General features: G+C 34.9%; 1 protein-coding gene across 14 annotated transcripts in view; it reads right to left on the reverse strand.

Annotated features, from left to right (window-relative positions):
- Positions 1-5,348: 5,348 nt before the first annotated feature.
- Positions 5,349-13,325, reverse strand: part of PDLIM5 (PDZ and LIM domain 5) — a 241,396-nt gene continuing 233,419 nt past the window's right edge. For all 14 annotated transcript variants that reach the window (XM_077142839.1, XM_077142838.1, XM_077142837.1 and 11 more), the window contains 2 exons: positions 9,488-9,603; positions 5,349-7,327 (listed from right to left, as the gene is read on the reverse strand). In XM_077142839.1, the coding sequence (XP_076998954.1) occupies positions 7,238-7,327; positions 9,488-9,603 (206 nt within the window). In that variant the 3' untranslated portion in view covers positions 5,349-7,237. The remainder of the gene's footprint in view (positions 7,328-9,487; positions 9,604-13,325) is intronic.

Below are 13,325 nucleotides of genomic sequence, written 5' to 3' on the forward strand. Positions count from 1 at the left end.
GGTGGGGGTGCATCTCTTCCTGGTTTGTCACAGCATTTTGCTTTTTGTGGCTGGGCTGCACAGTCCATCAATGATGGGAAGTGGCCATCTAGTGGTACACTGCCCCCGTTGTCTCCAGAATGTGCAGTCCCTCAGTGACCTCACATCCCTGGCCTGGATCCAGTGACAACCTTGCCATGGCCCTCTTGACCTGGATACTCTGTTCCAGGCTTGTGCCTACAGCACAACTCCCAACTCCCTTTGTGCTGCACGCCCATCGACCCCGGCTTGCCTGACTTCCTTAGGATTATTTCCTTTTGACCTTGCAACTGAGGACCAAGCTCTAGCTTTAGCAACCCAGTGAGCTTGTGTGCAACTCGGTAGGCTGCAATCACACTTTCACCATGAGCTAAATCCCAGCCCTTGGTGAAGGGAACCCCTCCAAGTTTGTTCTCCTTGCTGTGGTGGTTTCGAGCTGGATGTACCCCAGAAAAACAGGTTATTAGACTTAATCCACTATTGTGGATGTGAACCCACTGTAAGTATTTTTTTTTTTGTTTTTTGCATGGGCAGGCTCCAGGAATCGAATCTGCGACTCTGGTATGGTAGGTGAGAACTCTGCCACTGAGCCACTGCTGCCTGCCCAAGTATGACCTTTTGATGAAGTTACTTCAGTTAAGGTGTGGCCCAACCCAGTCAGGATGGGTCTTAATCCTACTGCTGGAATCCTTAATATGCAGAATGAAATGCAGACAAATTCAGAAAGCCTCGGGAAGCAAGAAGCTGAAATTCAACAGAACACAAGAGAGAATGGAGAGGCCACCATAAGCTTTGCCATCTGACAGAGGAGCCAAGGACGAAGGATCACTGGCTGACAGTCCCAGGATTCTGGTCTTTGGGAAGAAAGTCTCACCTTAACAATGACTTGATTTGGACATTTTCCCACCTTGAAAGATGTGAGCAAATAAATTCCCATTATTTAAGCAAGACCACTGCCTGGGGTTTGCCCGAGCAGCCCAGGAAATTAAACACTTGAGTATTTTCTGTCAGTTCTAGTTTACCCTTTAGAGTCCTCTCAAGAGTTTAGTTTTTCTCCTATCATAGCTTAATAATTCTTTATATTCAACTTTGCTTACTGAAATCACTGTGTGGTATTGTCTTGCAATTGGATCTAGACTCACACATAAGGAAGAACTAAACACATTTTTCTCTAAATCCTAATTTATACTCCCTGTTATTATCCACATTGAAACTGCTAAAGATCATCTAGAACTTCCTGGATATCCAGAGCAAACTCTAATAGATTTACATCACTGATTTTTATTTTTTCTTAGACCAGAAATACTGGGTTCACTTCATTGTCTCTCAATTTTTTTGTTTATTTTTCTTCTAAGCATTTATAGTACTACCAGAAAATTATTAGGTAGTAGCATAATCATTTAGAGCAGATGAATGGTAAGTTTCAGTTGATAAAGCCAGAATTAATTTGATTTATATTTCAAAGTTCCCATTTGAAAAGCTCCATGGGTTCTTCTGCTCTACCTTCCATTTAACCTAGGAGGCTCAAGACTGTTATGGTTCTCAAACAAACAGCGACGGAGCAAGCTCCTGGGGTCAGAGCACATTTTATTTATGCAATAACTATTACTGGTATGTATATTGGAGTTCAATGTACTTTTCTATTTATCGAGGGAACAGTTTGGCATGCCAGTGATTCACTAGAAAAGAAAAATCAGAAGACATCTTAAGATACTATAGTCTACTAAAATATTTTAAACAAACAATTGTAGTTTTGGGTAAGTTAGAATGGCACCAGCTGTGAGTGCTTTACAAGTGAAGAAAAAGCAAAAGCAAAAACAAACAAAAAACCCCAGGTATACTGGAACTTGGAAGCAAATGTGACAATTTAGAATCTGAAGATGTAAAACGAATTTGGAATGCAAATATAAAACAAATTTTATCCTCTGAAACATGTAAGAGCCCATGTCAGTCAATTCACAGACCTGGCACCGACATCGCTTTGGGAACTAGATGCCTGAAGAGAAATTGAGAAATTATACTCTGTGAATTCCAAATAGTTTTATTTTTCTTCCTAAGGCCAGTGTGATTTGTGGTTTTCTGACATGGAAATGTTGTATTCTTCTACATTAAGCAATGGCTCCAAGCTTTATTGTGTCCTTATATGCAATTAGAAACACGGGGGAAAAACGGCCTTTTGGGCAAACTTTCATTTAATAGGGCTCTCCCAGTGCACTGCCGTTAGTGCCATTCAGTAAACGCACCTCACTTTTCCCCAGCTCTGTGCAGAAGCCACACTACTTATTAATCATGGATGCAATCTTGCCACCTACTCAGACAGCTTCTAAATCATACAATAAAAAGTTCAGTAATACAATACCAGACAAATGGTTTGTTAAAAATTTCTCTTCATAAAATGAACAGTTGAGTAAATCAGACGCTTGCCACATTAAAAAATACATACATATCTCCTTAGTACAATAAATATACAGGTCACTTTTTACTCTTGGAAGGGAAAGAGATTTTTTTCACAAACTTTTGGGCTCGTTGCTAAGTTTAATACTTGTATTCCTATGTTCAACATAAAACCCTATCTGTCTGGGATTTCTGTTAGGTAGACATGTGTCCTAGCGCCTTTCCTCTTTTAAATTTTAAATACTGCAAAGGAACCATTTTCCCTGTGGGGCTCCCACACTTGGGATGGAACCTTCTCTTTGGAATTTTGGCACCCTATTAATTAGTGGTTATGAGTGGGAGCTGCTCTCTCTCAGCAACTCCTATTCTGCCATCAGTCAAGTGTGATTCTGTAATAAATTTCCACAAAGCAAACTATTTCTGGTAATTCTCCCTAATTAACACCAGCCCTGCTAATAATACATCAGTACCTATGTGTTTCTGATATAACCAAGATCTTGTCTGAGAGTACCCGAAAAGGGAAAACGCCAACCTAAATTAAGAGTTTGCTGGTAAAATGGATTTTATATGTAGTTCGGTAAGAAAACCTTTGATCTTATATTGGGGACATTTGACCAGAAAACACTGAGCAACACAGAGGTGTGTTCTGGTTTGAGCATTGAATGGGGATTTACTGTGAACATACACTGTTGAGTCTTAAGCCTATAAATCTTGTACTGGATTACTGTTTCTTAACGAAGGAATGACAGATCTCTTATTTTGTTGGTGCATTTTAATGTGCAATGACGTGATTGATAGAAACCAAACAGCGGCTATTAAAATGTCAGATGCAGACTGGATGCCCCTAAAAGTTTGGCTTCTGGAGTTTAATATACTGTGAGCAAATAGACTTGAATTTGTCTTTTATTCCCAATATACAGTCTGCAACAGAAACATTCCTTTTAACTTTATACAGTTGGAAAAAAAAATCTACCGGAACCAACAAATGAGAAAGAGGTAAGCTTACTTAGCTATGGAATAATTAGCTAATGAGATCAGAAGAGGTTAACCATGAAGTAACTTACCCTGGTTAATGCAAAATGTAAAAATGTAGATGATGATTTATGTTGTTTGAATATGATATGATATAATATAATTCTTGACATGGAAGGTTATTCCAATAAATTTCAGAAATAGATTTTTTTTTAAATAGTAGAGCTTATTTAACTCTTAATTCACAAATGTTTATGGTGTACATTCTAGATGTAGAGCACAAAAATGGATAAAAGTAGAATAAATCTGACAATTTTTCAAATCTCTTGTTTCTGGGCCATTTGGATAGGCAAATATGAAAATGGGATTCTTCTGAGAACTATAACATCCTTATCCTGTGAATATGAGCTATGGCTTTCCCAAGTGACTTTTAATGAAAACTACTTACCATCCGAAAAGAAAAAACAGGAGAGTCTATCTACATCACTTTAGTCATTTATTTATTAAGTATGTGCACGTTAAAGTATTACTTTACTGATTATATTTCTTACGTGATTTGTAATTAGAAAATATATCCAAAAGCAAACAGCACAGACATATATACAAACTTCAAAAACTTAAAGAGACAGAAAATTGAGATTAATAGATAAGGCAAATGATCCATTGAGAATCCAAATCCAACACATTTAAACATTTGGGGGACTGGGGAAAAACTGAGGCCAGGTTAGATTTGTGTAAAATTCTTCAGTATATGTTTTCCTTTCCCTTATGTCTGAAAAGGCCCTCCCCTTTAGCAGGGATGAATAACCTCCAAATATCAGAAAATGTTAATATAAGGCTAAATTTATACTTGAACAAGGGGAAAAGGAAGGATTTTTTTTCTGTAAAAATAGTCTTAATATAGACCATTTAAAAATGGTAACAAATACATTTTTGGTGTATATAATTTTGAACATAGTGCCACATTAATATTTTAATTCTTATTTGTATTTGTTTTACTACAGTTACCATCCCAAATGATTAGGTTTTAGTCTTAGACTCTAAATGTAACCTGAATTCACAAGAGATATGTAAGGCTACTATATGTGTAAGCAGAGAGGATATTTTTATGTTGCTACTTCAGCAGGAAACATTCAGTCCATATAAGTCCACAGAAATATTATAAATCTGAACCTATGGATAAAATTTCAAAATTAGGAAATCCAGATAGGGCAGTTTTTAGAGTCATGTATTGTGATGTTAATCTGTGTTTTATCAACTATAGGATTCCAAAATATACACCTAGAGAGACTAAAAGAGAATGCTCTACATTGAAGAAATAATAATGATAAATGCTATTGACTTGGAATATTTATAATCAGAAAAATAAATATTCAGGGAGCTCACCAGAAGAATAAAGTGCTCTGCCAGTTATTAAAGGATTAATGCTGGTGTATTAAATATGGCATTCTCCACTGGAAAATACAGAGATTCTTCTGGGTAATGTTCAATATTTATTTCACAGGATTAATTGTTTTAAAAGAACAGATATAGAGCTTTGCCATAGAAGAGACAGACAAAGCACAAAGACAAAGCACAAATGATAAATTAAGCAGCAAAATTACCCTTTTAGGGATAAAATTAGGAGTAATGCAACATCATGCTCTGTGAATATGTAGAAGCAAAGTCTAAAAAAAAAAAGGGAAAGAAATCCTTAATGAATAGATAGCTTTTATAAGAAATCCAGGCCAAATAAAAGTCTTTGAAGAAAATTCACAAATGCCACTGAATTATCAAATACTATCTTAACATATATAGAATCTAAAGAGGCGAAATTAAACAAAAATATCTGCACAAAGCCAAAATAAAACCAAGTTAGTTCGTATTGTATAATGCAAAAGACTGACATAAGGATATATGTCAATGCACATCAGCCAACGTGTCTTCTCCAGGCGGTTTCAGCAGCAATGAGGAATAATGCACAATTCAATTCCAGAACTTTATTCCAAAAGAAACTCCCTGCCTCCCTACAAGATGCAGGCTGAGGAGGTAGTCTGGGGTTACTGTTGGTGGAGCATTCAGTTTGACACTTTGGTCCCCTCTTCTCATACTTTTATCCCCAGTTAATGATTATCTGCATATAATATAAATCTGCTAGACCATAAATTAACAGCTTTCAAGACAGAAGCCCTGAAAGTTCTTAGGGAGGTTAAAAAAATATTGTAGCCAAACCTTCCTCTATAACAAACATGCACACAATGGAAGTGAAGTTGTGAGTGATGGGGCAGGAAGGGCTCTGTCTCAACTTTAGAAGCACCTTACACCAAACAAACTTAAATTATAACTTAGTGGGATCACAGGCTTACATCCATTCAAGAAACAAAGAGAGAACAAAGAAAAAAACCATCTAATGCCATGATCTGCTTTCTTACTGGGCAAATATAAACTGAATGCATAATTTCACCACAGTTGTTTCTCTATCTCCATGTGATATCTATATAGCTCTGTTTCCAAATCAGGAAAACAAGTAATGGGTCAGTTTGAATAATTGTCTTCTAAAGTCTTACACTACCAAACATCTGAAAATAAAAGCTCTCCAAACTTCATAATCACTGAAAGTAGTTTGCATATATTGAGAGAGAACTACCAAAAACAACAAAAACAACTAACTAGGTTTTATCACATTCCCAAGCCAATCTTCTAGTTATTTTTATAATGTAGAATTAAAGCAAAAGTGAGTGCTCTCAAACCTTCACTGGTCAGTTGTCAAACTCTGAAACTGACCCAATTGATTTATTATCTGAAAGGGAGTAAATAATCACCATATTAATCACCATACTAAAAAAACTAAAAGAATGTTTATCTTTACAACACCAAATAGAATTGTATCAGTAGTGTTGGTGTTTAAAAAACATATGTAAATCTTTTTTGTCTTTCAGTTGATAAACTGAAGATAGACATTCAGTAAGATAAACATTCTTTTAGTTTTTTTAATATGGTTTTTTTCTTTGGGTAAAATCCTCTGATTTACTATAAATTCCCAACTATATTCTTTTCTACTTACTCTCTTTAAAGAGAGAGAAAAAATTAATTTCAGAGCCCCAAGTTATTTAATTGGCTCTTTATCTCAGCATGAGGGAAGGGGGAAAAAATGGAGTTTGAACAATACAAGTGACAAAACATACACAATAAATGAAACAGTCATCTATTTATAACTAATAAAAGGCAAAAATTTGATATTATAAACTATATAGTAGCTTTTGGGGGAGAGAGAAATGGGAATTTTCTTATTGGCATGACACATTTTGATAAAAAAGTCTGATTGGCCTCTCCTATCAGAATGATCAACTGAAAGACAAAAAAGATTTACATATGTTTTTTAAACACCAACACTACTGATACAATTCTATTTGGTGTTGTAAAGATAAACATTCTTTTAGTTTTTTTAATATGGTGATTCTCTTAGCAATAAAGCTTATAGCATTTTTCATTGTCTTTTACAGATTTACTCATAATTACCTAACAAGGAAAGAAGGAATTATTTCAGCAAACAGGTTGAAATTCTTATTCTAAAATTTAATTCTTCACTAATTTATTCTAAGATGAATTTAATAGTCAACCAGGAAATTGGTTTTTATAAAAGTTATTTCATGGCCAGAAAATAAAGGGTAAAAAAGTATTAAAAAATACCAAACTGTTTCTTTCTTTGCTTTATGAAGCCAAATATTTCTTCATAGACTTGGTTTTTAAAACCGGAATTTATCCCTTCAGGGCCACTCTTATTTTTCAAAACTCCACATAAATAAACTAAAAATCGGTAATTTTAATTATTCTTTCTCTTCAAATTTCTTCTCTTCCCCTGAACTGCTGACTTTTAAAAATTCACAGAATGAGCATGTTTCTTGCAAAGTGGCTTGTCCTTCTTGGAGAAAAAGGTCTGACCTTCCAAACTTTCACAACACACCTGAAAAAGAAACATTTAAGAGAACATCATTATTTCGTCAGGTATGGAAGGGAAAGGTGATTTTACAACCAATGGATAATACGACCAAGCACTTTGGTTGGCTCGTGTCAGACACCTTGACATTTCACATTTACTATGATATTTCATGTAATCTTTTGAAAGCAATGAACATGACTTTTTCCTGGAATATAATCTAATTTGCTTAAGTCACTGATGATTATTTTTCTTTTGAAATTATAATTTCTTCCCTTGGGAGGGAAGCAATTAGTCCTAATGAAAAAATCAATATATAAAGAAGTCATATTAACTATACCTTCTCTCCCCAAATTCCAATCAATACTGTAAATCTGCTTCCTGTTTAGATAACCAAACCAATCAGAAAGAAAACACAATTCAATTGCCTTGCCAAATGTTTTCAAGACCAACTTTAAGCTGCCTCAAAATACATAGGTATAATAAACCTGCTGAATCTTTTTAAATTGTTTCTTTGTTTAAGATCCTGGATGATTACATTAGTCAGTTAACTATCCACATTCATGTCTTCTTGTTTTTCCTACTGCCTTTGTTAATTATAATTATACAAATGTAATTAAACAAATTTCTGACAAGCAGCTCTACCAGAAAGTAAGAAAAGGCAAATCTGCTAAAAGTTGTTGCTTATTTATAAGTTTTAAAAAGTCTAAGGGATGTTTCCAATATGAAAAATTTAGAATGGCCATAGCCCAAACACCCCTAAAGAGAGGAATGGAAAGATCAAAGGTGATGGTGAAGTTATACAGTGAAGATGAGATTTAACAAAGGAATATGAATGCTGAATCATTAAATTGGCATCTCTTTTAGTCTCCAGTATCTTAGAGGAACTAGAAGTAAAAGCCTAAAATTATGGAATTGTAACCCATGCCAAACTCTGAAATACGTTCTACACCTAATTGTGGTGCTGTGCTTTAAAATATATTGCTTTTTATAAAAAAATTTTTAATAAAAAAATTAGGTTATTTTTCACAAAAAAAGAAGGAAAAAAAGTTGACTGTGATGCTAAAAACTATGTAAGCCTTCTAGCCTCCTATATTCCGGAGCAGCTAGAAGAAAAATCTGAGAGGATCATATGGTAGTGCAAGACAAACTCTGGGATCTGTCCTGTAACTACTTGTTGAAGAGTGCTTTGAAAACTATTTCTTTTTTATTTCTTTGCTTTGTATATATGTTATACTATACAATAAAAAAAGTTTTTAAAAAAGTCTAAGAGATGGATGAGGTAAATAATAAAAGGCTCAATAGTAATATTTGGGGGAAATCATTTAACTTCAATGAACATTACTTTTTCAACTTTATACAATGGACATTGAAAACTGTTAGATACACTAAATCTAATAAAAAATCAATTTCAGTATAGAACATCTTTAACTAGATATTTTCTTTCTAAATACACACTCACAAATCTTAGGCTAATGTTAATCTGTGAATCTATACTTGGTATTAAAAAAGAAACAAAAATATTAATAAAATATCTAATTAAATAAGTAAATATTTCAGTGCTTTTTTTTTGTATGCTATATGGCAGGGTCACATTTCATTATTTTTCCATGTGAGTATCCTGTTATTGCAGCACCATTTGCTGAATTTTTGTCTTGTTTGTTTCTTGAGAAGTGCATGGACCAGGAATCAAACCCGGGTCTCCTGCATGGCAGGTGAGAATTCTACTACTGAACTACCCTTGCACCTTCCCCTACAGGTTGCAATTACAGGCTCAAATAGAAAATAATAGGCTAAGGAAGGAAGTGAATCAACATAAAGAGTTTACTCCCAATGTTAATTCAATAACAGATTTTACAATTATTTGTTTCTATTTTAAGCATCTAATGTTTCCAAAAATGACTAAAATATCCCAATAAAATCAAGCTTAAAAATAGGAATCTTACTGTTTTAAGAAATATTTAAGTTCTCCATAAAGAAAACTGCATTAAAAATAGTATTTTTTTTCTAAAGGGATAAGCATCTTATTGTGTGCCAAATAATTGTAAAAAGTGCCAAAAATTGTTACAAACTGTAAATATCAGTGTAAAAAGATTTTTCTTTACATTCGAAACACAGTGCTGTTATTTCTATTAATTACTTAGGCTAGAACTTCACTCCTTTAATTAGGAAACAGAGTTTACTTACTGAGCATACAAAGCAAGTGTCATGCCAGGTATAACCCAGAGCTTCCAGGAACATGTCACCAGCTTCTATGGGAAATTCACATCCACGGCATATGGTACCAAAGAGAGCATAATAATCTGTATTGCAAGAGGAGAGAGAAAGAGAGAGACTTAGTTCAAACACCACAAAGAGACTAACATGTCCATCAAATTCACTTAATGAACACCTGAAGAGGCATAATTCAAACAGAAGGCAAACTTCTGTTTTATTTAGGACACCAAAATTGGTGCATATCAGAACACTCTTTAAGTCCCTAAAGCAACTTACCATTCTGAGATATAAAGAACCTTCTATTTTAAAGGCAACCTTTAAAATATATATGCAAAGAGCAATAAATAATGATATAAATTAAAGTAACTAGGTTTTAGTTACTTCAGCTAAACTTTTCTTTTAGCAAATTTGCTTAAAATTTCAAGACTTCAAGGACTAAAACCAGGTATAAGTCTAAGTTCCTTTTGGTTGCTAAATAAAGAAGAAAGGATCTAATCACTTAAAGAAATTTATGGAAGTTTACATGTTTGACTCGCTTACTAGACTGTGAGGCTCCTGAGAGAAGTTATGGTGTCTTTCTTATGTCTTTGTATTCCAAACACCTAGAACGGGACCTACATGTACTAGATAGCACATCATAAATATCAATTAAACTCAGCTGAAAACACAAATGTGGTGGAAATGTTTACTTGACACATACTCAGCATCAGGAAATCCCTTTATTGTAAATGTGTCCATAGAGTTTTGCCTTTTCTTATGTGTTTGGTTTCAAATCAAAGTATACTTTAGAATGACAGTTCTTAGAAAGCAGCAACAAAATCAGAATCAAATAGGAGAATGTGAAAAAACCTGGTAAACTGCAAATCTATTACTATATGTAAGCAATACTGTGAGTGTTTAAAGCTGATAAAAACAAAGATTATAGTAATTAGAAAACTTAAGGAGGAAGCATAATATTTGGCTTACAATATATGTTTAACATGCTTTAGATTTCTTTTGGTAAAAAGTGTTTTACACAACTTAACATTTTAATTATATTTCTACATGTAATATTTCTCACTTCTAACTATGTTAATGCCCAAATAGCATGAAGAACAACACTATTCTCTGACAAATTATTGGTAGATATGACTTTCAAAAAAGATACAAAAGGACTTCCAATCACTAGCAACAATAAGACTAATAAACAGTAATTAAGAACAAATGCCTGATATTGGCAAATTTCATTGTACATCTGACTTGGTACTGAAAAAACTGCCATGGTTGAGTTCTTAGCTAGACTGTATCACAACAATATTAGCCACAATTTTTTTCGCTGTGCTTTCCTTTCAATTTTATGACTTCATGCTGAAAATCTCTTAGCCAGAGAATACCATTTCCTTGACACAAATTACAGTTCTAAAACACTAGCAAGATTTCCTTCTGAGAAAGCAGTTTTGACAAGTATTTTCCTGCTATTACTAAATTAGAACTTATTAGTGTTTTAATTTTCTTTTATGTAATTTTCTCTTACTCTCACTACTGTGTCTATTCACTGTTCACCCTTTGGTCTTTGATATTTTCAACTCAACCAGGGCTGTAAGAGAAAGTAAGCTATCATTTTCAACTTAATCTTTTTTAGCATTCTTCAATATCCTGAATTCCTTAGCACCATTTGCTCAATACATATTGTGGTGCTCTGGAGCTGTATGTATCTCAGAAAAATACATGCTTTTAAACTTAATCCATTCCGGTGGATGTGAGCCCCATTGTAAGCTGGACCTTTTGATAAGGTTACTTCAGTTAAAGTGTGCCCCACTTCATACAGGATGGGTCATAATCCTATTACTAGAGTCCTTTGCAAAAGGAAGCAAGACAAGGAGAGAAAGCTGAGGAGGCAAGAAGTTGAAAAGCAATGAAACTAGGAAGAGAAGGGAGAGATCAGCAGACGCGACATAAATCTTGCCATGTGGCAGACAATTCAGTGAGCAAAGGATCACAGGCAGCTGGTCTTCGAGAAGAAAGTACTGCCTTTACTTAGACATTTTCCCAGACTCTAACCATGATCAAATAAACTCCCATTGTTTAGGCCAAAGCATTTAACAGTATTTGCTTTAATCAGCCTAGGAAATGAAAACTCGTATCTATAGAGTCCTACTGTACACAGGCACTGTTCTCAACACTGGGGGGTACAGTGGTCAAGAAGACAAATGTGGTTGCTCTCCTCATGAGGTTTATATTCTCAGTGGGGGCAGGATATCTCTATTTATTATATTTTTAAAAATAATGAAAATAAGTAATTTCAGATAGTGTAAAGTGCCATGAAGGAAAGAAAACTGTGATGTGATACAGAATAATTGTTCTAGGCACAGGGAGAGTGGGGGGGGGGGGGGGGAAGAACAGGGCCACTATATTATACAGGAGGGTTAGAGAGGCCTCTCTGAGAAGGTAATAGCTATGATGAGACTTGAAGAACAAAGAGGAGCCACCACAGAAAAGTTGGGGTAGAACACTGTAGTTAGAGCAAGTACAAAAGCCCTGGAGGCAGGAAAAATCTTAGCATGTTCAGAAACAGCAAAGGGGTTGGCTATGTCTAGTACCCAATGAAGAAGGCAAGGTGGGAGGATATAAGGTTGGCAAAGTAGGCCATGGTAGAGTGGGAGTCAATGAAAGATTTTAAGCACAATCTGATTCACATTTTTAAAAATATCATTGTAGTTTCTGTGGAGCTGCTATTTGGGGATTGGGAAGAAGGAGGCATATCATTTAGTTGGCTATCAGGATTTCCAGGCAAAAGGTAAGAGAGAGAGTAGGATTTAGTGGTAAAAGTTAAGATGGAGAGAAATTAATGGATTTCAATATACAATGGGGGAGACAGAACTGCTAGGATTTACGAATGGGATTGGATATGGGGGAAACAAGGGAAAGAACAGAATCCAAAGGACAATGGGGGCTATTTAGAGAGATATGGAAGACTGAGTTAGGAACAGATTTGAGAGGTTAAAGAAAAAAGAAAAATAGTACCAAGTTGATCAGAAACAATATTTAAATAAATCTTCAAAAGTATTTTTCCCTTTCTGTGAGCAATTCATTGGGCTTTAAAAAATAAATTTTAAGAATACATTAAAGAGGATAATACTAGTTCATTTTATATCCATTTTGGCTAGATAGGGATTATCTGCCAGTTAGTCAGAATGTCTTGTCAAGCTTCAGTAAATTTCAGTGGAATTCCAAAACATGAAACATTCTGGTTAAATCGAGCCTGCAGACAATCTGTCCCAAAATGGCACATGGGGTACATCTCTGGAATTTTCAGGACTTTCTGGTGGACGGTCTGGAATAGATCCAGGTTAGTCCTAACTACAGAGCCAAAAGGATGGTGAAAACAAGAGAATATGGAGTGGGTGAAGAAAAGGTGAGTGATGTTGATATAGCCTCAATTGGAAACTGCTCCTTTAATTTGGCTACCTTAGAATATTGAAAGAGGTTTGAGTACCACATTTTGAGTTTTAAGGTAGAACAAATAACACTCAATAATGGAAATACAGTGATAGTGAGTGGAGAAATGCTAAGTGTGCAGTATCAAACTGCTGTGTTCCCCAGAAAAGCCATGTTCTTTAATCCTGATTTAATATTACTGGGTGCAATCTTGATTGAGTTGTTTCAATGGAGATGGGACCCACCCAACTGTGGATGGGACTTTTTGATTGGGTGGTTTCCATGGAGATTGTCTCCATCCATTCAAGGTGGGGCTGCTTACAGGAGTTCTTTAAGATAGAACCATTTTGGAAAAAGCTTCAGAGCCAACAGAACCAATAGAACCAACAGG

Source organism: Tamandua tetradactyla, chromosome 24 (genome assembly GCF_023851605.1).
Source record: "Tamandua tetradactyla isolate mTamTet1 chromosome 24, mTamTet1.pri, whole genome shotgun sequence".
Classification (NCBI taxonomy): domain Eukaryota; kingdom Metazoa; phylum Chordata; class Mammalia; order Pilosa; family Myrmecophagidae; genus Tamandua; species Tamandua tetradactyla.